The following is a 24,850-nucleotide window of genomic DNA, read 5'->3' as shown; positions in this document are numbered from 1 at the left end:
GTTGAAAACATTCATGCAGTGTAAATAGAACATTAATAGCAATACTCTATATATAAAAAATTGCAAGTCGTCAGTAAGAAATGAAGGAAGTATAGGACGATGGTCTGATGTAAAATCAGGCGTAAACAAGGGTGCACACTATTTCCACTCATCATCCGTATGGATCGCGTTATGAAGAAAAATGGCATTAAACCTGATAGCAAAATTGGAGATGTTAATTCGACTCTATTTTATGCAGATAATGTTATATTCCTACATAAATCCAGTACAAGTCTCCAGGATTATTTAACTAAACCGAATAACTGTTTTAACAAATTTGGTATGAAAGTCAGCAGTGAAAAGACCAAAACTATGAAAATAGACAGGAACGTTGAAAACGTCAACTGCATTCTGAATGAGAATCTATAGAATAAGTAAAATATTTCCACTATTTAGGCGCACTTTTTAGTGAAGATGGCAAATTGAATTTAGCTCCCAAACCATACCAGGCGTTACTTATTCCATTGTCTATGGAGCATTGAATGAAAGAGAAATTAGCTAGGGACACTAAATTAGCTATATACAACTCGACAATACAATATGCACAACTCGACAATACAATATACACAATTCGACAATCCATTTTGGCAATGCGAAATTATCCAATGAGAAACGCGGCCAAGTATAGAACTACAGTTAGCCTCAATGACTCGAACAGTTGCGAGGTGTATTTTCCTCTACTTTTAAAACTGCAGTAAGTGAAATAAATAAATAAAACATTAATGCTGTGTTTTTTTTTTAATTTTTTTATTTAACAATGCAGGTTAATTCTCATTTGTGCTGTATGATGCTGTTTGAAAATTCCCGTGACTGCTTGAAATATCAGAAGAAAATTGAACGCAAGTGTGGTGTCCAGATATAGTAAATCAATAATATGTTGGGGCACGCGTGTGTAGTGAATTCGACTTGGGGAGTTGATATCACTCGCCTCCTGATCAAGCAATATTTTATATATATATATTTTTATTTTTTTTTTTTTACTGCTTTTAACAGGAACGTTTTCTCTTTATTTTTTAACTTAGCAGTAGATTAGGTTAGTTCAGAATACCATGATAAGTTTTTTTTCATCCTATATGAATTTTCGCCGTTATCCATCTTGCCCGATATACAGTCTAGTAGTCAGTTATAGACATTTATGCGAATGTATATATCAACAGTAAGGTAGCAGAAATGGATCGATGCCTATGATCTTTACATTCGCTAGTGGTTGTAAGATGGTCTTGAAACAAGATGAGGAGATATTTATGCACGTATCATTCATTATATTATAAATTTTTTCACGTGACTCTCACTACCAAAAATTGTAAACCTATAGTACATTAGTATTATAGGATTTTATTAATTTTTATTTATTTATTTTTGTTTATTTTTATATAACCCGAAACACCGTTCTAGAGATCAATCATGAAACTTTTTTCAAACCACCTCGGGTCTCACACAAATCCATGAAATTCATCTTCCACTTAAAATTAGTACGTAAGCTGATATACTGGTGTTTGGAATTGATGTGGCGGTACCTTGCGTTTTATTTTATTTTTGTGTGAATCCCACCTGCGAAAGGTTGTAACCTATCGTACATTAGTAACAACGGTAAGATGATTCGGAAACTCTGCATAGCAAACGCATAGCATTTTTCAAGCTACTTTCATACTCGAATAAAGAAAGTTGCGGTTCATACAGGCGGTGAATTTCATCTAAAAGACATTCACAAACATTAATTAAATGAAGGGGATGTTAGATCCCACATTGTTTTAAAACCGAATAAGAAACTCAAAGATTGGAATCAGAGAGTTTCATGCCGAATATAGTAAACTATAAAAGTATCGGCGACCACTAGCGTGAGCTAATGCAAGTGACCCTAATACGTAGTACAATACCGGAGAACTCGCAGCAAAGGTGGTAAAGTTCTGATCGCTATTCTTGGTATTTTCCATAATGTAAAAACACATTTCCTAGGAAATGTATGCTGTTATTACATTATGGTAGGAAGGTCACTACCCAGACCGGTTTCAGCCTTTTTTGAGGCTTCATCACCGAGTAGCTAGGCCAAATAGATATCAAAGGGTATAGCGAAAAGAACTTATATACTCTGCTATACGAGTTGTCCAAACCGTGCACCCATTAAGTTACTTAAATATAAAGAGCCAACAGGCTTCATTTCGGCGATGTGGGATCTAATCTCCTTAATTTAATTAATGTTTATATCGCCGAAATGAAGCCTGTTGGCTCTTTATATTTAAGTAATTCACAAGCATTCCTGCTCGCATGGGAATCGTACCCATAGTTTATTACTTTCACTCTCCAACTAATAAGCCATGGGTACGATTTTTTCACTTGACCAGCCTGACTAGCTAATTTAGTTGTTTATTCTTCCCAGCCCCTTTCTACCTGTTCCCGAAAAGCGTGTAATGTTCTCTTTACTTATTATCCAGATTGTGTGTGTGTGTGTGTGTGTGTGTGTGTGTAAACATAATTCATTTAATTTAGAATCACTTCTCTGTTGTGTGTATATTTTTAGAAGTGATGTGGTTTATTTTTTGACTGTTTGAAATGCTGATGGGGCAACTAAGGCTATGAGGCTTATTCATTATTGTCTGTAAATTCCACGTGTTTCTCTGATCGGTTTGCTTGTTTGCGAGAGAAAAACTGTGCTATCCTCCAAACCCCCCCCCTCCGAGATCGGCTAACTAGTCTTCAGTTTGAAGGTTCTCCAAAATTTTTTTCGCTTCCTAGATAGATTTAAAGCCAAGACGTCGTGAATACAACCGAGCTATGAGGCTTCAGAGACAGAGAGAGTTCGCTTCAGGGATCTCATATTGAATAACATCTAATATTTAAGGAAAAGCAGTGAACAGATTTCAAAACAGTTCTATAACTTGTTTCGAATCGGCACAATGATTTTCATGTACAAAATTAACTTTTTGTACTGGAACTCCGGAGACTCTATTCATTGCATGATGTCCGAGCATTTAAAGCTAATATATGCATGAGCTTCTATAAATGTAAATAAACAGTTTTATTTCTGTCTTTCAACAAGATCAATAGAAATGTGTTATCCAGATGAAACATATTCAAAAGTAACGTCTAATGGCGAATACTGCATTTTTTTTTTTTTAATTTCGAACGACAAAATAGACGAAGCGAGTTAGTTTTTTAAATTCAAATTCAGTTATCAGGTATAATATACAAGAGACTGACTTATTTACTTCGTTTAACTCTAAACAGTCCTCAAAAATAAGGGGGTAAAAATTACTCGTGCATTTCGAGATTTTGTTTCTCTTCTGCGGTAAGTTAATTGAGAGTGAAGTGCGTTAGGCAGGGCTTATCTGATACTACTTGTACATTTGATTATATTTTACAATTACCAAATATAGACAGACTACAAAAGAATAAAAAAAAAGTGCTTGTTTGAACGAATCTAATTGACTTTTTTTTAATCATACGTATTTCGCTACAATCGTTGCCATCATTCATCTATTACAAGATTCAGGTTTTTCCTTACTATTTACAGGATGTCATAAACATTAATATGTGTTCGGTCGTACGAGCGTGCCATTCCACGCCTCTAATGAAAATGTTAACTCCATCATTTCAGAGTCCAACAGGGCGTTGTGTTGTGGGATAATCCCGGTTGACGGGCTGGCGCAATAAAGAGTTGTCTCGTCTGACAGGCGTTATGATTGATTGTGAATTGTTCATCCGTCGACGGTGCCACCACGTTGGGTGTCGACAGTCAGGAGAATCGAGATTGGTTAAGGAGGGCGTCCGAGTGTGCGAACCTGACCGGTCATAGGTTGCATGGCCTTTGATCTTGGTGGATATAATTGCGCTTCGATGCCATGAGGGTAACCTCGAATGGATTTATCGAACTCGAATATATCAACTATATTTTATATTTAAACATTGCTTTTAACCGCTGTGTTTAAATTGTCATTTAAAAAGTAATATATTTTAAAATTAACAGGATCGGGAATCGAATGCTTTGATTAAACGTTATATTTCTAATTTAGTGGCTATTTTCATATTTTCCCCGGACAATTTATCCCCATTTTTATTAGTACTACTGTATAAGAATAGTTATCAGCACAGTCAATGCCTCATTGAACCGTGCTGAAGGCACGGTCATTGATAAAAGAAAAGAAATGATAAATTTGTATTATGGGGAAACGGTTGAAGCGAAAGAAACCGTTTTGTATTATTGTTTGTTTTGTTTTATTTCTTGATTTTTCTTGTAGCATTGATTTATTTGTTTCTTTAACAGTGTCATTTGAAATTCCTCAAGAAACTTCAGGATACATAGAACTTTCAGTCAATAAATTATTATTTTTCTTAGTCATATTACTGCTCTTTGAAACTCCTGTTGAACTATGAAAATGACAATCTTAAGTGAATATATTCGTCTGTATATTGACTTATTTTTAGCTATACGGACGTTGTCCATTAGCGAAATTTTTGTTGGGTTAAAGAAAATATGATACTTTTTATCATTTGATATTTTCAAACTGAAAGTATAATACAGTAAATCTAATATACGTTAATTTATAAAATTTCGGTATGCCAACATTATTCGCAAAGCATGGGTTTTCTTTCAGACTAACTAAACTAGACAACTTCCTTTGGACTGCGGATCGCGTATTATATTGATGTAAATATGTATCGGCTACAGCTGTATGAATTGGGGTTCTTTAGTAGCTACTGGTTTATAGGGTCCTTCTCGTTTCCATGCAATTCACCTATTCGTCAGAGAGAAAGAGTGCCGCGTATTCGTTTTTAGGTTATATAAAACAGGTAAGCCGATAAGAGAGAGAACGTGTAGTTCATTGCGATAATAACCCATCCGAGTGACCTGGAGCTTATTTTGTTCGCGGGATGTTATTCTGAGCCAGAAACGCCAGTGCGGGTTTCGAGAAAAACTTTGCTAGGATGTTCGTATACACATGTTAAAGCGTTATTTTATAAACATTGTTCCGTGAAAATTTCAGGTATACCGCGAACTTTGTTAAAAGTCAAATTTTAAAATAAATTAGCAATGTAAAAGAAATGGGAAATAGAGGGGCATAATTTTACTTTTGTATTTCGCAAGAATGGTAATAGGTATGGTCTAGTCTAGGAACATAGCAAGATTGACTCACATCATGATACCCTTCCCTCTCCTCTAATATTCGTGTAATATCTCAGTTCATTTCGCAAACCAAGCATATGCCCTCTGAAATTCTTCTAAAATGATTCATGGCTGACTAAAAGGATTTGAACACGGATCCGGACCGAATCCAGTTTGTTAATTAGTAACAAAATCATGGGAGCTCTTCTACTTCCTTCTCTTTCAGTGAATTTTCAACATTGACTGTAACCAATGCCAAATTGTAGTATTTGTTATTGGTTAACGGGGCCAACGAAATAGGTGAAATGTTACTTCAATAGCAAATCTTTTTAACAAATCTCACAGTAGACATTGATAAAGTATGTCACCACAGGCGAACGCATCTCATGCTATTAAGATTCATAATATGTTTATAATTAACATTAATATTATTTTGATGTTGGCTAGGCAAAACAAAAATTATTGATTTTGGTGCAGTATCATGCAAAATGTCTTATATAATAAGGGTTAGGTTAGGTTAATTAGAATTACGGCCTTAGGAACTAAGGCTATGAGGTTAATATGTTCTGTCGGTCATAGGACACACGCATTTAACTGACATAATACAATGACCTGTAGCCTTAGTTGCTTCGGCTGTCAATTCCACTCAATCCATTCAGTGAGCAAAGGTCGCTTCGTTTTCGTGACACCTGCACTACGGAAGCGCAGTGTATGAGGTTGAATTATGTTATGCTCTCTGTTTTTTTTTTTTTCCTTTATGGTTTGAACTTCTTTTTAATTCCTTCTTTTTTGTCGTCGAACAACAAATTGTTTTCAAGAAGATTTCCATTAAGTGTTCTGCATAAGAAAAATATTCGCAAGAGTGCTAATTTTATTTTAGATAGAACAGAAGTACCTTATTGTGATTTAAGTAGGCAGAAAAACTTTGTGGACAGAAAAGCTATTTTAAATCAAATAGCATTTCTCTCTACAAAGCAGAAGTACAGGACAGTACACACAGTACAGGACTTCCTGGTTTCATTAATGTACCTTTTTACACAATTTGAGCACTTATTTTAATAGATAATAAATAAATAACAGCGAATAAATAAATAAACTATATCAGCCGCGCTCACATCTGATCTTCACCTTCTCTTTCGACAATTTTTTTTTGGTTTCAGTTTAAAAAGGATGCTATTTTAATACCTGCTTACTAATCATTTAATGTCCTAGTAAACAGAGAGTAACACTGAAAGAAGTTACCACTCTTAACATATATATTGATTACTTTTACATTAATTTATGAATTATGAATTCAAAAATTCAGAACGATCTGTGAATTTTTAGAAAAATATTTCTTTTTTTTTTTCTGATTATTTAATGACTAAGGAAATATGATTAAAGATTTATGGTAAATCACGATGTAAATGAAATATACACCCTAACAGGATCACTTCTAAAAAATGTAACAACATTCTCTAACTTCGTCATGACTATTAGATTAGAGAGATGAGTTGAGAGTAACAAGATGGATAAATAATAACAAAAATTAGTACTTAGGCTGTTTTATAAAATTCATAGAATATGAATATTGCACAGAATTCATCATTTAAATAGAAAAACAGATTAATGAGATATAGAAGTTATATTTGGATGTTTCTTTAAATCATTTTTTTTTTTATCTTTTCTCCAACTGCCATAGCTACGATGTATTTACAAGCATAGCCACAATTTGTTTAGGGTACTGAACATAAATAAAAATTTTAATTCTTAACGAAGTTTTGTGTGTTCAAATGGTTAAAATGAAAAGCAATCAAGAAATGTATACGCAAGAAAGCGTTCATGTAGAAGACATGGACCAAAGGGGTTGTGAATAACTGATGGAACATTTATAAGATACTGTGAATTGGAAATCCGTCATCTAGTTTTTTTTTTTTTTTCATATTATATTGTAGTTCGCGTTATCAATTACTTTTCAGTAAAGTTAAAAGGTAATCTCCTGAATAATGTGTATTCTATTAAAAACGTTAGTAAATTTTCTTATTTTTGAAGTTCTAAATCTTGTTTTCGAACTGACTTCTCTGAAATCAGTCGATTTACTGGCGTTAATAACTTCAGGTAATTATCGAATCCTTTTCGATAATTTCTAATAGCATTGTTACTCGTATAATTTCTTTTATTTTTTATTTAATGAACTTTTATTTAATTTTTATTTAATTAACTTCTACATTAGATGTAGAAGTTCATCTAATGAAGTCTGGTTTTTATTTTAAGGAACTTTTTGTCATTTATTTTTTATTTTTATTTTCTCTCCTGTATAGTAAACTATATATAAAAATTAAAATTCTTAGTTCAGAAATTTATATGTTAAAATTGCACGATTTTAAAGTATCACCCGAGGTTATCTTTTTTAGCACATTTACAGAAATTTATCTGTAAAGACTGAAACAACGAATATTATTGTGATTAATGACCTTAAATTAGTTAGCGAAACGAAGGTATATCTTATCCGACCATTAAGAAAATGGATGCTAAAGCTTTAAGAGAGACAGTTTAGCATTCATGCCTCTTAGATTATCTCTTCTACGTCTGTTCTTTGCAGCAACTTTCATTCAGAGTAGTAAGCTTTCTGACAATTAAGACAAATACATCGTAACTCATTTTTTTTTAAATTTATTTTTTATATGAAAAGCAGCATTTAAATTTGGCACCAGAGAATCTACTGTTATTTTTTTAATGAGAAAAAAAAACTTTACATTTTTAATTCCCCAAACTTATTTAAACTCACCATACAAGTAGACTAAGGATTGGTTCTGTGACCTTTCATTTTATTTCTTTCTTTATTTATTTTAAAGAGATTATATTGTGTATGAAATTAAATAAAAATCAATTAGAAATAGTGACTGGAAAGGAAATAAATTTGTTGTGCTGATTATTTTGAGTTACAGTGGACTTGTTGGATTATATAATGATACTAATTTCTTTGCAACAAATACGTAAGCCTTTGGGTTAGTCCATGTTCCTATTGGACTCGGTTCTTGTGTATTGGTCATCCCATAGAAATATGTAATTTTAGGAGAAATCACGATGTAGACTAAAAGATAAACTGGTTAACATCATTAACTTTCTCTTGCTAACAGCTAGGAAATATTTGTCACCTTTCTTTTAGCCCCATACCAACAAAGGTATCCCGGTATTCTTACGTTTTTCTTCCTCTCAGTTTTAATTTATTGTTGTTATTATTTTTAGAATAATTTTCGTGGTGCACACTAGATGCTTCTTGATTGCTTTATTTCGCAGACTTGTCAACAGTGATTTTCCGATGAGATCAGTATAAGAGGAATTACTTTTTCTTACGGATGAGCATGGTGTATTTTTTGCATAAATTATCATGTCTACCAAGACGAAAGAGATTAAGAACTATGATTTCAGAATGGTTCACTGGAGGAAAAAACAGCCGGAAATAGTTAATTCAGTGTCACTGGAAATCTGAAAATTACAGCTGAAGAAACTAAGCGATGAGAATAATTATTTATCTGTAGACCAGACATGAGCGTTAGTAAGGGGAAGATTACTCCCTTTTCCAGTCATTCGGTCCTCACGAATAATTTCCTTTGAAAAAAAAAAAAAAAATGAGGTAGCAGTGTGCGTCCTCACCCTCCACACATACATAGATCCCGTATTTCCAAACTGATCTTTAGATGGACTGTAAAATATTGGTACGAGAGTAGGTGTCGCAATGGAGAAACGGAGATGTGCTCATCTCTGGTGTAGCTGTATGGGAGATGCAAATTATTTTTACGAGGAAGCGAAATTACGCGATCTTTCGTAGTTTGTTATGATGCGAGTGATGTGATGCATGTATTACTGGCATTTCTTATTGAAGTACATTATTACGATTCTATATGATACCGGCTTAGTTGGTCAAGCGGATAGTTGCTTACTCTCCAACCAACAAATTATAGGTTCTAACCCCCCCCCTCTCCCTAGTACACAGAGATGTTTGCGATGATTTTCGTCGCCCATTGTAAGCCTGCTTATTGAAGATTTAAGTAGTTCGAAAAAAATTCTATATTTGTTATAATATAGTTATAATATTTTGAAAGTTGGCTGTTATAAGTAATTATGTCTGTGAATTGCCTGTTTTGTGAGATGCAAAACTTGGTTTCCGGAAGTAAAAATCCTGCTATCTCGTATGAGAATTATTTAACTCTTAGTCTACCCAAGGAGCTAAATGTGCTGTGAGTTACAGATTACCAACAGTTTATGGTGGCCTAGTAGTTACACAGAATAAAAATTAGCCGTTAGCATCATCCAAAGCTTATAAATTGACTAATTATTAGGCAGCAGTGGTACTTCAATCGGGCTGATACATACCTGACTAGTAAGATATTTGCATGATTGGTGAGTTAGCACAAAATTTTCCAAGCCTTAAATATACATAAAACTAATTACTTCATTAAACTAATGTTATGGAAGCACGAGTAAATTTCATACTGCATCAATTAGATAAATATAGTCACGCTTATGTTTAAGACCTCATTCCTTTGATTTCAAGACTGAAATATACTTGACCGGTAATAACAGATTGTCACATCTTTTGATGCATCAGAACTTGGTGGGGAGGGGGAAGGATTCTTTTCAAGAAAGTACTAAAATTAGAGAGACATAGCATGTGTAAAGGAGGAGGGAAGTAGTCAAAATCTGATTTGCTTCTTTCTTCATTGTCTGGCTGTCATGGTCAATGAGCTGACGTGTGATATAATTTATTGCTTGTGTTGACGAGCACACCCACTTGTTTCCAGGCATTCACTACAGTACTTTATAAAGAAAGGAAAAGTGTAGAGTCGCTGCTGGATAAATTGAGGGTTAGGTATATGAAAGATACTCCTTTCAAAAAGCGTGATGTTTTCGAGTACGGGGTGGGGGAATAGAAGAGTAATAAAGAGATATTCTATTTTATCAGGATATGATAATTTAGAACAACTTGCCTGATCATTTGTTTTACGTATTAAGTACAATAGATAAAGGTTTAAAAGCTTCCTCCTCCTTATAAGTATTAACAAAATTATCCTTGGGAGTCAAAATTTCTAGTTTACTGTGGTAAGTTTTATTGGGTTGGAAAGAAGGGATGTCGGAAGTTAGGAATTACTACAGAGGAGTGGAGCTCCTATAAGATTAAAGCTTTTAGCATCCTCAGGCTGGATTTCAAGAAAGTGAAATGCATGTATTATGAATGAAATCACCACTAAGCTACCTGCGATGGCCTTGGTAGCAGAATTAGCAAAACCACTTCTTTTTATGAAAAGAAGGACCGACAACATCTTAATGTTGTGGGTTCTGATGAGGCACTCGATAAGCTAATAATTATATTATTTCTGATATTATTCTTAAAACTTATTTAATGTTTTTTTTTTTTCTTTTCCAAATCAGATACTTTACATCCTAGGAAAGTAATCATCCTATTCTCATTGTTTTTTGAAATTCGGGCTGAAAGTGTCAGGCGATAAAGCTTCATCTGCTTAACTCCAATCTACTTCTAACAGTTAAAAAAATAATAAAAACAGCGCTTATCTTGGAAGGTATATGAATAAAATTGCTCTCAGTTATTATGTGGAAAATATCTTACATTTTCTTGGAATTAATTATTTCAGCAAGACTGCTTTGATAATCTGGAAAAAAAAAATTGCATTTGACAGGGGATGAGAATGTTCTAATTCTCACCCCCTCATGTCCTTAGCTGCTCCGAACGTAATTAGAAACAATCCAATTCAGTCATTTTTGCAGGTTTAGCTGTCTGAGAGATGAAAAAAAAAAAAAAAAGATTTTTATGGAGGAAAAACCCACCCGATAAAAAATACAAGATGCAGATTCGAATCCTAGCCAGAACGCGAATAGTTTGTGATAGTTTTTATTTTATTTTATTTCTAATCCTGCAAAATAGACATACCGCCCAGAAGAAGACACGCAATTTACAGATATAATAATACAACCCACCTCACGAACTTGGTTGTTTAATTCAAAATTAATATGACTGGCTGATTCACCTGCAGTTCAGTTCAGTCCATAATATAATAGACGGGGTTGGAACTTCGTTTTTTTTCAATGAATAGGTATATCGATGGCAGCTGACCTGTGCAGGTTCCACTACACTCATGTTAAGAACTTGAACATTGCGATTGGTCTGTAAAATGGTTGGAACTTGGACCTGAAATCATTTGTACTGGCATAGACTCGGACCTTTAGTTGTATATATGACGAGAGAATTATGTTTTGACTACAAAATCCGTAATTAGCATTTCAGTGAGAATTTAAAATAAAGTAGCTCACTAGAAGAAGCTCGCTAGAAAATTTGCTTTCAGTACTGATTTATTCGAGTGTTCAATAGAGCCTTCGAATAAATAAAAGGGAAGGACACCAAGTTGGATCTGATTTAAATATATGAAGAGCGAGAAAGAAAGAGAACGGATCATGACGTTACACCTTATTTTCGAAGAAAGATATTTATGAATTCTAATTGACAATTTCCATACTGATAGTTAGGCAAATACATGTGCTATTCACTAAAAGCTTTTATAATTAAGAAATGAATTTAATCTGTGGCTGTGCAAATTATTATTATTATTTCATGAGATGTTGAAGAATAAGGTCTGTGTGGACGATGTCGTAATTTATTTCGTCTACACACACATTGAGCATGTGAGCACGCTGTTTTTGTAACTTGATTTTGGCCAGGTGACGCACGTTTGGTTGCACATCGTTTAGAACACGTACTAATTTCAAGCATTGCAATTCGATTCATCTGACCATATCACCCTGTAAATGCCTTACCCCCCCCCCTTGTTCTGTTTGTTCTGTTATTAATACGTTTTGATGCAAGTCAGGTATTAAAACTATGTAATTTGGACTCCGAGCTGTCGAGAATCAGTGATGCCATAAAGTAATAGTAATACAAGATCATCATGGCTCTTAATTGATTCTTGACATATTTGTCGGTAGCATCGAGTTGATATTAAAATTTACGTAGAATATAAAGAAAAAAAAAAAAGAAAAAATTATTTTCACGTTATCTCTCTGTTTAAGGCATGTCATGTAGTGTGCAGTTTCTTCGGATTTTCGAGCGGCATTTCGCTGTAGATCGGTTATAAATTGCCGTTTAAATCTGTTCATTCTTTATATATTAGTAAACAGCATATATACGGTGTGTAAATGGTAAACCAACCATTACATTATAATTCTCTTCTTTGTACTGGGTTCACAAATCAAATCTGTGAAGACGAATATTTTATTTATTTATTTTTTAATTTATTATTTTTTCCCCCATACAAACTATACAGACTTCATTTGTTCATTTGCACTGGCGTGTCATCAGCGAGGTAAGACAGTTCTCTATATTGACACTTGAGCAATCAATTAACCGATGTAAAGCTGATTCAATGTCAGTCACTGCGAACTTTAACATGGCTGAGATTATTACATCATCAATAATATGTTACTTCTTTTGAATTTTGGCTGATGGATTTTATAATTTTTTTAATGCCACCTTAGCGTACGGAAACTTTGCAGAAAAAAGAATCTTTTTTGTAGGTATTCCACCTACGGAATAAATGTTAAGAGCGCGTCGTAGCGGAGTCAGAATAACGGTTCGTGCGTTTTTGGTTGGAAAGATTTATTTTCTGATCCCGTTTGGGACGTGACAAACATGTCGAACACCCTTTTGTATCAGGAGTGTTAGCCGATTTCATTGGACGTGGCATAGTTTTTTTTTCTTAAAAAATAGATACGGTAGAACGATAATATACTTAATTAATAGACATAACGCACTCTTTTTTATTTACTTAGATGTTTCAGCATAATCCAGGAGGGGGGGGGGGATTTTCCATTATACCGTGATTGTCGGAGGCTACTTTGGAAGTGTTCTTTAAACATGAAGCTAAAACATATATATTTATCTATACCAGTGTTTCCCAACATGGGGCAATTAGAATATTTTGGGAGGCAATTAGAATATTTTGGGGGGCAATTAGAAAATGACGTTGCATTCGTCACCTCATCACCGATATACTCAAAAAACTCATCATTGTCGGCGATAAATTGTCGATGTTGCAACCCTGACTTTCCTAGAAAAAAAGCTGACATCACTAGTACAGCAGTCAACATAAATACAGTATCAAGAACTCTCAGAAAAGCAAAATGATGAGTCTATTAGAACTTTATTCAACATAAAAGGAACAATGGCATGGCTTTCTGACGAGACAGAAACGAAATACCGAAATTGAACTAGTTTTGCAAAAAAAAAATACTGTTTCCCTTCCTGTCGTCATATTTAGTTGAATGTGGCGTTAGTGCTGTAAATTATTTGCTACTGAAAAAAAAAAAATCATCTGGATATCACAAACCACGGGGATTTGAAATTGAAAATGACTAAATTAGTACCACAAATAAAAACTCTTTGCAGCAGACATCAAGCTCAAGAATCGCATTAACTTGGATTTTATTTTCCCGAGTTCAGTTCGATTTATGTTTTATAATATACAAAGTGCAATATAAAATTTATATTCATTGAAGAAAGTCAAATTAAAAACAGTTTTACCGATGTTCCTTTTTCATTTAAAGTACATATTTATATTATACTTTTTCAGAACTTGTCTGACTCTTATGCTAAGGGAATGGCATCAAAATCTTTGAGGCGTTGAGGTGGGGCATGATCCAAAAAACGTTGGGAAACACTGATCTATAAGTATATATAACAAGCATTTTGAGTTTTTTAGATGTTCGTAATGCACTCTTCCATCTTACATGTGTTTCGACGAAAACAGCAAACTAATAAAAAATTCGAATGTAGAAGAATGCAATGAAAGCGAAGTAAATTAATAATATGTAAAACAATTATAAATGAAACCCTCTGAAAGAAAGCTTTTACTTTTTACTGTTTGTACTTGGTATTAATATTGGCATGTTCCTAGGGTGGTTTGTCTTTATTTATTTTTCGTGGAAAGAATAGTCGGATTAGCTTAGCGATAAACAAGGGGAGTGAGAGGGATCACAGAGACATCGCGATATCAAAACTTTACAACTCCTTTGAATTCATCATTTGGTTAACTTATAACAAAGTTTTGAAATTTCTGTACCAAAAAAAAAAAAAAAAAAAAAGGAAAAAGGATTTTAACTGTCGCTTTACGCGTATTCGATGAGTACTCAGTTATAGAAAAAATATTAATTAAAATAAGTAAGAACCTCTTTTTAATACAAAAATCTCTAGTTAAAAATTTTATTTATTTTTTAACAAATCATATTTTATTATTTCTTAAAGTTGTTTTTTAAACATCTTTAATATATCTAATATTTGAAAAATGAAATAAATCATTGTAATGACTATTAGAACAGTGAAATGATTTATCATTGCACCAATGTAATTAAAATTACTCAATATTAATTTTTCCAAAAGAATTAGTAGTAACAAAATACATAGGAATATGGAACCTCCACTGTCTTCCTTCTCCAGAACCAAAATTCAGCGTATGAATTTTTGTTTGTGTATATGTTTATTTTCTTCCATTCTTCACCCTTTATATTTATTGCTTAGTAAGATGTCATCATCATCGTCATAATGAAACGAAACCTCCCAAGGTTTCGTTTTATTATGACCCTTCCTTCCAAAACTGACTTCATAGGGGTTGATACCTACAGTATCGTTTGTAAGTAGCATTCTTACCTTGTATTACACTTCGATTCTTGAAGAAATAAGCATTCTCTGTTTCTCTTTTACACACACACACACACACACACACACACACACACACACACACACACACACACACACACACACACCTATGAAGGTTTTTTTTTCCTCGTTCTTTCATTCTAATCCTTAAATATCCTCTTCGTCTCTCAAGGTTATCGGGTTCAGCCACGACTGTTAGTCACAGAGATTAACTGTCACACTTCATCGTAGTCTGTCTAGTCTCTCTGTAAATATAAATAGACGCAGTCTCTCAGAGCCATTTTTATGTCAGTAACATCACTGCTGTTATATCTTCCATAGGCCTACTGTTGATACCGCTGTTTGCTTAGGACGGAAGGCCATGAAAATAAAAATGATTCGTTGTCCACGTGCTCTCTAGATCTCTCACCTCAGGGGGAAAATGTTGGGGGAGTTGACTTGCCAAATGTAACACGTGTCTAAAGGTGGGGTATGGTTTATTATAAGCACAAATGACAAGAGTGACACTTATTGCCACATTAGAAATGGTTCGTCCGAGGCGTTAAGAACAACCGGTTTGAGGGATCTTAAAGCTGTTCCTAAGATTGGTACTGAGTTATTGACAAACGTTCTTCTAAACGTATGAGCAAATAAATTGATGCTTGATTCTACATTCATAACTGCATAATAGTGAACTAATAGTGTTTCTAGGTTTCTACTTCTACGATTTAGAATTCTAAAATCAGTTGCAAAAGTGCAGGAATAGTGATGTGAAAAGTCAATATCTTATTTGTGTGAAGAGAGCCACTTCGACTTCCATCTCTATCGAATAGAGCATTTTTTTTAATGCAATAGAGAGATAAGTTAGGTTTGCAGGTTTGGGGAATGGTAGAATTGTTATACTCATTATTAAAAAGCAGAGTCGATTGGCAGTAGTATAATTAAGATTTTTGGAATTCAACCCAGAACATTTCTTCTGCCTTTTTAAGATACTGAGTCCATGCTTTGCGTGCTTAGCTGTAATTAGACATATTAGGTTTGATAATGTTTTATGCAGGGTCTCTAGAGGAGTATTTCCGGATTATGTAAAAAATAAATAAAAATAAACCTTAACCTTTTTACGATGCTAATATGCTATAGATTTACAATCGTTTGTAGATGCAAGTCACATTTAAAAAAGGTGCAGCTGTGGTGATGATATAGTGCAGTGCACGCTAACAGTTGCTCCCAGTTTTTGTTATTTATTTATTTATTTATTTATACCATTCAAACAAATGCATCTGGAGATTTTCGGTGTTTGCACGTGGACCTTTGAATAATATATAAATATTTAATTTGTAAAACGCTTTTTAAAGTTATCTAGGCTATAATTGAGACTATTACTATACAACTATTTTTTATGTATAGAACATATTTTAGTGCTATGGATACAGTGTTGGATCTAAAGTTTTTGACTCCCGGGGCGGTCCCTGAGTTTGCCGCCCCCTCAATACACACCAAAAATACTACAAAAAGTCAAAACGTATAAGGAAATAAATTAAAATATTATATTTATTTTTGAAGTAAAACTTCGATTTCAACATTCTAAAATGTTATTTTTCTTGCTTTTCTGTTAGCAAAATCGTCGATGACATTGGAGAAGTCTATTTCACAGTAATGTAGGTAATTCTTAATCAGTTTTATTTAGAAAAACTCGTCTCACCACTAGCAACAGTTACAGCAATTGTGAGGAAAATTCACAGTAGTATCACAATATTTGGAAATGAGTTCTCGAGACTGTATTTTAGAATTAACTGCAAAAGTTCAAAAAGGTTCAAAGTGCCTCCCGGGACGGACTGCCCCCTCCGTACCTCCCTAGCTACGCCTCTGTATGGACAGGCTTAAGGTTAAATAATTCGGAACCCTCTCTTTAGGACACAGGGCGATAATCTCATGCTGTTCGATAAAAATGGTCTACTAACACATCCGTGCTTGCAGTGAGATTCGAACCGCAACCTGTTGGTTGGATTATGGGACGATACCCATTAGACCAACCAGGCCGCAATATTGAAAACACGTCCTACGAAGATAGATGAATCTCATGGCCAGAAGTTATTTCCAAGTTACAAACCGCGTAATTACGGTATTTCCTACAACCGCCTTTGCAACCCTATTACAAAAAATAAGGGTTCTTTGAAACATCTTGAACATTTTCAATATTACTTATTTTTTGACTTATCCCGCTGCGGCGTGGATGTCTGTGAAAGTCTTCGTGGAAGTTTAGATAGCGATGATTTTTATCACCGGATGTGTGATAGAAATTGTCTCGAGCGTATTGGAAGCCATAAGCGACTTGAAAAAGCGCCATGTGTGTGTGTTTCCAGATCAAGGTTCTCTAACCTTTAACCTACGCATAGCGCTTAAATGTGCAACAATTTTACGTGAGTGGAATTCACCTAAAAAGAATCATCATTTTATGAACATCATTCCATCGATTATTACCTATAAATATAAGCATCGCGTGCTAACAAGTGCGCTGTTTTGTGTATTTTTATAAGCCCACTTACGAAAGGTCGTAAATTTGTCGTAGATAATCAGAACACATGCTCTACCAAACATTACTTTTCAGGTTGCCTCAGGCCTCCATTAAACAGGATGGTTGTTTCACACCAGGCGACGATAATCATCTACCACCTAAAGATACTTTAAACATCCACTCAACAGTAGGATTCGAACCCACACTCTATGAGTGGAGAGTGGGTACGCTATCCTCTTGACCAACCAAGACAACAACATTTTTAATATGTATACAGTATTGGATATTTTTCTTCCTCTATGATTTCTCTTGATGATATGGATCGACGTGATAGTTTACTCTTTAAATATGTTAAACTCTATAAATGTGGTATAAATATATATCATAATGCTATATACATTATTTTGATTGATTGATAGTTTAGTGTGTAGCCCACTCATCTGCATTCTAGCTTATCACTAAAACTGAATTTTTGTAAAAGAAAAAATAAAAAGAAAAGTAATCAGGATTTCTTTTTTCATTTACAACGATTTATTTGTTTGAGCCACATACAGTAAAAGGAATTTCAAACAAACTTATGCAGTTCAATCTCATACTTTGAAAAGTCAAGGAAAAAAAGTGTAGAAGGCAAGCTAAGTGATATTGGGGAAGGGGAAAAATTCTGAATATTTTTAGATTTATAAAGTGTTGTGATTGGAGTATGGCCAGACGTGTTGAAGAGAAGCTGAACTAATTTGTGGCGACGATGCAAGAGAAGGAGGGAAGTTAGCAGTTGAGGATGTAATTAATTTTCTCATTCACTGCTAAGATTAACCACCGACTGTCTAGGCCTTAATTAGAGTCTCCTTTCGTGGCCTGCTACAATTCATCTTGCTTTAATTAATGAATAATTGTCCTTCTTTTCACTTCTACTTCACGTTCACATACAGGGACGGCCTTCTCATAGTTGCTTATGATATATTCGAATGGAGGCGTGCTGGAATCGCTAACGAGTACATTTTCGACGGATGGTCGAATTCTGTTTGCTTTGTCCTCTTGGTTTATGTATTTGTGTTGTTCTAATGAGTTCCTTTCTATCATGTCGTAATTATTGTGTGTGTGTGTGTGTGTGAGAGAGAGAGAGAGAGAGAGAGAGGCGGGGGGGAGTTAGTAAGTGAGAAAGAGATCTGAATCTTAGTATCCTCCCATGTTTAGTGATATTAATTATGCAGTATTGTAATATATAAAAATCAAAATTATTTCGAGAAAAAAATAAATAAAAATAACTACTTACTACTGGTTAAAAAATAGACCCTATAAATGGATTCATTACTTTGTATCAAGTCCTGTTTAAGTAATACAAACGTTCTTTATTGCTTTCGCACTCTTACAGTTGCCATGAACACTTTACAAATCTATTCTTCTGAAGATTCGGAATATTCAAACTGCAAGAGATGTACGAACTGAGGATCTTTTTATTGTGTTCATAAACATTTTGTGTCATTTTAGTTCATGGTTTTAGAATTTACTGGTATCTTTTTTTTCCGGCTGATTATTCTGTTTCGATGCTGGAAGATAATTTGTATGACATCAAAATATATATATATATATATATATATATATATATATTTTTTTTTAGGTTTGTTTCACATTTTAATGGGTTGCTCTCTTTTGTTTTAGGCAACGTTTTTCATCAAAATTATATTATTTGAACGAAATGAGAACAAAATGATTTTTATTTCATTCCATTGATATTCCTTCTCGGCTGGTCGTCGAGTTAGGGCTGTGAAAACAGGCTGGATTGCACCTTTGGAGTAGCATCCAAGTTGTTTCTGCATTACAAATGACTCATCAGTTTTTCGACTCCCAAATTAGTGGTTTGTGCAGTCATTATGTTTTAAAATATATTTTACTCATCCAAGCTAAATCCCAGCTTTTCCGAAGATTTTATCATTGACTACGGTAGATATTGCAGCTGTCGAATTGCCGGTCCAAAAAGCTTTCAAATTCGATACTGCATGACTTTCCCCAGAGGGTTAGGAGAAAGCTGTTTTTTTTATCTCATCGCTGTGATAAAAGCTTCACCTGGAGAGGCAGTTAGTACAGTAAGGAGGGGTTGGATAAGTACAGCATAACACCATTTTTCCTAACTGGATAAATCATCTGAAACTTTTTTGCGCATTGCATGCTCATCAAGGAGGAGCACTGGTGAATCCATTTCGGCCTAGAAACTCGCCGATAATGCACGTGAACCAATAAATATGTTTGTTTACATCGATCACCTTTGATAGCTCTCTGTTGTTTTTTTTCTTCGTCGAGAATCTGTTATTTCATTCATTGTCGTAAGAAAGGAGAATAATGCGGACAATGTTGTCATCGGCAGCACACAGCGTATTTTGACAGTGGGAACGACTTTTTGTTTTGTATTAATGAGCGCATCTCTGAATACGTTAATCTTCGTTCGACCTCTTGCAACAGAAGTCAGCAGTAATCATAATCTTTGAATAACTCGAGACGTTTTGAAATCAAGACCCTAAAATTCCTTAGCTTTGAATCAATTTTTAAACTTTTAACACCAAATTTTATAAATTAAAAAAAAAATTGTTGACCTTTAACTGTCTGAGCCTGTTCTTTAAAACTTGCCTTCTCTATGGATGTTTGTGCGACTTCCAATATTCCAGAAACTGTCCCTGCTCATCTTCTGACAATGACTGTCGGTCCATTTTCCTTACTTTCATGCTATAATGTGAAAGAAGAAAAAAGCAGCGGGATAATTTTTAGGATATTCGGAAAAAGTCTGCACGTCAACTTTTTATTCGCCACTTACACAGTTATCAAAAAAAAAAAAAAAAAAAATTAGACATTGTATTCAATTTCACGATACATTAGACTCTCACATAATTTGGATCTATTTAATACCACATTATGCCAATTTTATTTCTGCAAAATCTCTTGTTTCTCTCACCTTTCCAGTAAAATTTGGTTTCTTTGTCTTTTTTTTTTTTTTTTTTTTTCTAAATTTCATCTCGCATTGAGTTCATTAGCGTAGAAACAAACAAGTGATCTACAATCCCGGTTTCGATCATCCTCAAAAGTTTAATTTAATAACAGAATCTTAAACGTTCAGCATTTCTGAGATGTTGAGAATTGATTTCCATTCGGCTTGCTTCACTTGCGCGTTCTTCACTTTTTCTTCATTCGCCCTTACGTTTGGATCAGGTAAAGTTAAATCGTTAAAATTTTTATTAAAAGGATCAACTTCAAGTGTAGTGTGTTTCCGTGCATTGTTTAAGATGGCGTACGAGTTTTGCTGCTGTTTGTCAATTAAGCATAAGGAAAATTAACCTAATTCCACACCAGCTGCGACAGGAGATTTCATGTCTGGGTTTCTCGGCACATTCATAAACAGTTATGTTGTATTCAAAATCCAATTTAACATTCAAAATAACACCAACTGATGCAGCACAATAAGATGTGATATATAAAAAAAAGCCTACGTTGTAGGAATTCTACATTTTCAGATAGGTGGAAATTTGGGTATCCAATAATAAACCACATATTTCATATGAAGATGAAGTTTTAATTTAATTGAGGTAGATTAACATCGCCAATGGGACAGAATGGGACACTATTTTTCTCCATCCCATTCAGCCCCAAAGGATGCGTTTTGAATCTATTTTATTGTAATAGTTTCTTACTTAAAACTATGCTACTAGTTGATGATCTATCGTGCAATATATAAATGTGTAAAAAAATAAATGAATAATTCTAATAAATATTTAATTTTACTAAAATTGACAGTGAAAAAAAAAAAGTAGTAGACGAAACTGCTGAAGCAAAATGACTAGTTGATCAGTATGCCTTCAGGACTAGTCATCGCATCACTTCACTACCCAACTAGTATGTATTTAAAAAAATAAATTAAAAAAAAAAACAGTTTCCGTTTTATCTTATATCGTAAATAGAGCTGCTCTAGCTAGATGAATTTGGGTGATTTGGGATCTTTCCAAATATCTGTCGACACATTTCAGTTCTTCTTAGGTGGAGCAATTTATCAATTGAATGCCTTCCAAGCGTTGATTTAAAAGTATTGGACGTAAGGAGGATAGGTTTCACCATTGTAAAATGTATGGCATTTCCTTTAGGGTCACTAGCCGTGATTTGCAAGAACACAAAGTTTTTTGAAATGTTCACACGAAATATTAGTGTTGGCATTTTACCTGAAAAAAGTAGATTTCATAAATTTTAGGAAAGACATGTCAAAGAAAATCTGTTCTTGTGATAGCCAAGCACACAGAACACGGGTTTTTTGAAACTAGCGCGACTTGTGACATATCCCTCATATGTTCACTATGTGCGTACGTGAACATATGAGGTATGGATTCTCGCTTCCTGAAATGCAATCATTTTGTTTCATATGGGTGGAAGAGTAACTAATTACACGTTCAATGCAGCTTTTGTGTGTTCGCAACGTAATGAGGTCTGGCCTTCAATGGTTAGAATTCGCTTCTTCAGTGATAGTTCACAATATTTGCGGTTTATGCTTCTTAAGGGAACAAAATTTTAGAGCTTACTAAACCTTGGTTTTTTTCAACTTCTACCGAGTAACCACATCTTAATTTTTAACTGTTTCGACACTCGTACACCCTCTACTACTTGTCACAGACAGCAGTCCTTAGCACACTCAGTTATACCCTGCTTGAACACTGGATATTGAGGAATCATTATGCATGTGCAATATGAAGATTAATGTGGTATATATATATATATATATATATATATAACGTTGCTTTATTCAGTATTTCAACAAATCTTACACATATGGGTCAGTTTCAATATTATCTAGCATAATGCTTAAAAATGTTGACAACAGATAATTAAATTTTATCTTATTTTGTTTTTTCATGTTTCTATTAGGAAAGCTATTTGATCCTCTCTGTCACGCCGCAACCATGGGATACGTAGTGTCTCCTTATCCTCATCCGAATGGTGCCCTTGGACCTGTCACAATGGTAAGAATTTCAGTTTTCTCTTTCTCTTCAAGTTCTTTCGTAAAGAAGTTAAAAATTGACGATGGTATAGATGTTCCATCATACAAAAGGTATAATTTTCTTCTAAGTATGTGATTTTCATAATGAGAATGAAAATAACTTCAAATCTGTTGTACTGTAGGTCAGTGTTGAAGACAGCAACTTTTTTGATGAAAAAAAAATAGGAAAATACATATTGTATTTTCCTATTAAAAATATATTGTAGAAATATTTAACATAATGTTAAGCATGAGAAATTGTTAAACTTGCAAGTAGCTTCTGTTTTGTACTTTTTTTTTTTCATTACTGCCTTCGTTTTCGTTTGGTTATTTTCATTTACTTCCGTAAGTCGAACAAACCATAGTTATCGGACATAATACGCTGGCCTCAAACCAACTCGGGCTTCGAGGCCAGCTAATTATGTCTGCTAATTGCGTGTGTTGTTCTGACTGACTGTCCTGTTTTGCGAGATGAAAATTCCGAGTTTCCAAGAGGAAAATCTATCCTCTCTGTATGAAACCAGCTAGCCGAGCTTCAGCTGAAAAAGCCCTTATAAATATTTCTCACGTCCTATAGGGATTCTAACCAAGATCTACTCAAACGAAGAATAGATGCTGCTCCGTCCTTGCGATTGTGCCGAAGAGGAATCAATGAAATTGGAACTGTGATCGTTTGGTTTGAGGAAAGGTGAAAAAGATTAGGTTCCCTTTTTTATGTCTCCTGCCACACGAAATGTTGTTAACCTACTGTACATTTGTACTGTATTTATTTATTTTTGTATTTTTATACATAGTCTGGAAATCCTGCTCTAGAAACCAAACATGGAATTTGTTTCAAATCACTTCCGATTTTTTCCTCCATCTTCCCACGAAGTAGGTTTCGAATCAGGATGACGTGCCTTTGTCTACACTGCGTTTTTACATTAATTCAGCAGTTAATTACTTAATTAGCTTATGATGATATAACAGCCGTGAGGCCCCTTTACGGGAAGTAAAGGAGCACCATCGCATGAAAACAATATTAAATTATTGGCCATAATGTAGTTTTATCTGTAAATTGCATGTGTTCTCCTGGCCGGTTCGCCTGTTTTGAGGCACGAAAAACCTTAGTTTCTGGGAGGGGAACCTTTGACCTCCGAATGAGATCGGCTAATTCACCATTTAATTCAACACACATCCAAAGGACTCGTCTAAATCAACTGAGCTACGGCGGTTCTACTTCAGCTGCATATTTGCATTGTATGTGAGCAGTGAAATAATATGGAAATATTGAATCGAACTGTGTTTCTTGTGCCGTGATCGCTATTGAAAATTTAACTAAAGCGTCAACGCCCTGCTTGTATTCAAAAGCAAGATTCTTGGCTCTTCGGCATGTACATGTGTATGTGTTCCCAATTAAATTCTTTACCGTTGCAGTAGCATGAAACTGTATTTCGTTATTTCGTAGATCCTTGCGTGGATCTACAAGAAAACGATTATGATGATGAAGATATCGCGCGTTTAACCGCGATATCTTCATCTAGATCTTTTTGTATCTTCACGGTTTTCTATATTCCTTGTAATTTTCATGTTCTCACCATTTCATTTCATATACCTTTACGCATATTTCACTTTACAGAAATAGTAAAAAAAAGGTCTGGAATAACTCGTTTACACTCTGTGTTTTGGAAGGGAATATTTTTATTACCACCAAGCCTCCAATGTATATTATTCTACATAATTTCTCTCGACAAAATTACTAATTACGTTATTTAATTGCATAACTTGGGTTCTGACGATAGATAGACAATACAGGATGTTAGCGCAACATTAAGCATAGCATTTCGTTGATATTCCTAAGGAGAAGCTTGAATTTTATGTTCAACAAAATTAAGAATAAAAATTCGGACCAATAGTATTTCAGATATTGTCCGAAAGACAGCTTATCCGCGTGCTCCAACTCGCAGACTATGAGTTCGAATGCCACCGTGGGCATGGATGTTTATGAAAGTGTACATTTAGGTGGAGGATGAATTTCATCTCCTAGTGTGACAACTACTCAGGAGGGCCGAAGTGTCCTGAAGAGTTTCGTGTTTGATTTTCAGAACAGAGAGTAAGGATTATTTTAACATTAGCCTACCGGCAGTACTGACACTCGTGCACTATAGTTTATGATTGTCATTGGCCGAATTATCACAAAAAATAATAATATAATAGCAACCTGAGTATGCATCCTTTATAACTCACCCTTATAACCCTTCTGCTTTCGGTAATAAACATGAAATAGAATACTGCTCGAAATATGATATTTCCCGTGTATTAATACAAACAGTTTATCTTCTAATTATGGGCATTCAGATTTCAGCGTTGCATGGAATGTTATAGAGTTTCTTATCAGTCAGTTAATGTTTGAAATTTTAGCTCTTTTTACTGTACTTTAAAATATGTGATTCTCCGGCTCATTTGATTGACCATACTTTTAGCACGTTACTTTCATCGAACAATGGATAACATTAATGTAAGCCT

The 24,850-nt window shown here is 34.2% G+C and overlaps 1 protein-coding gene across 4 annotated transcripts in view; it reads left to right on the top strand.

The window, feature by feature from the left end:
• LOC150095888 (protein pangolin, isoforms A/H/I/S-like) overlaps positions 1 to 24,850 on the top strand; it is a 441,413-nt gene that overhangs the window by 9,996 nt on the left and 406,567 nt on the right. For all 4 annotated transcript variants that reach the window (XR_016549928.1, XM_090409125.1, XM_090409123.1 and 1 more), the window contains exon 3: positions 22,234 to 22,328. Coding sequence is in view for 3 of the 4 variants with exons in the window: in XM_090409125.1 (XP_090265251.1) it covers positions 22,234 to 22,328 (95 nt within the window). In the remaining variant the exon portion in view is untranslated. The remainder of the gene's footprint in view (positions 1 to 22,233; positions 22,329 to 24,850) is intronic.

The sequence above is a fragment of the Typopeltis vanoorti genome, chromosome 19 (assembly GCF_054136105.1).
Source record: "Typopeltis vanoorti isolate ZY-2024b chromosome 19, IOZ_Tvanoo_1.0, whole genome shotgun sequence".
Taxonomy (NCBI): Eukaryota; Metazoa; Arthropoda; class Arachnida; order Uropygi; family Thelyphonidae; genus Typopeltis; species Typopeltis vanoorti.
This window is presented reverse-complemented; position numbering and strand designations above follow the sequence as displayed.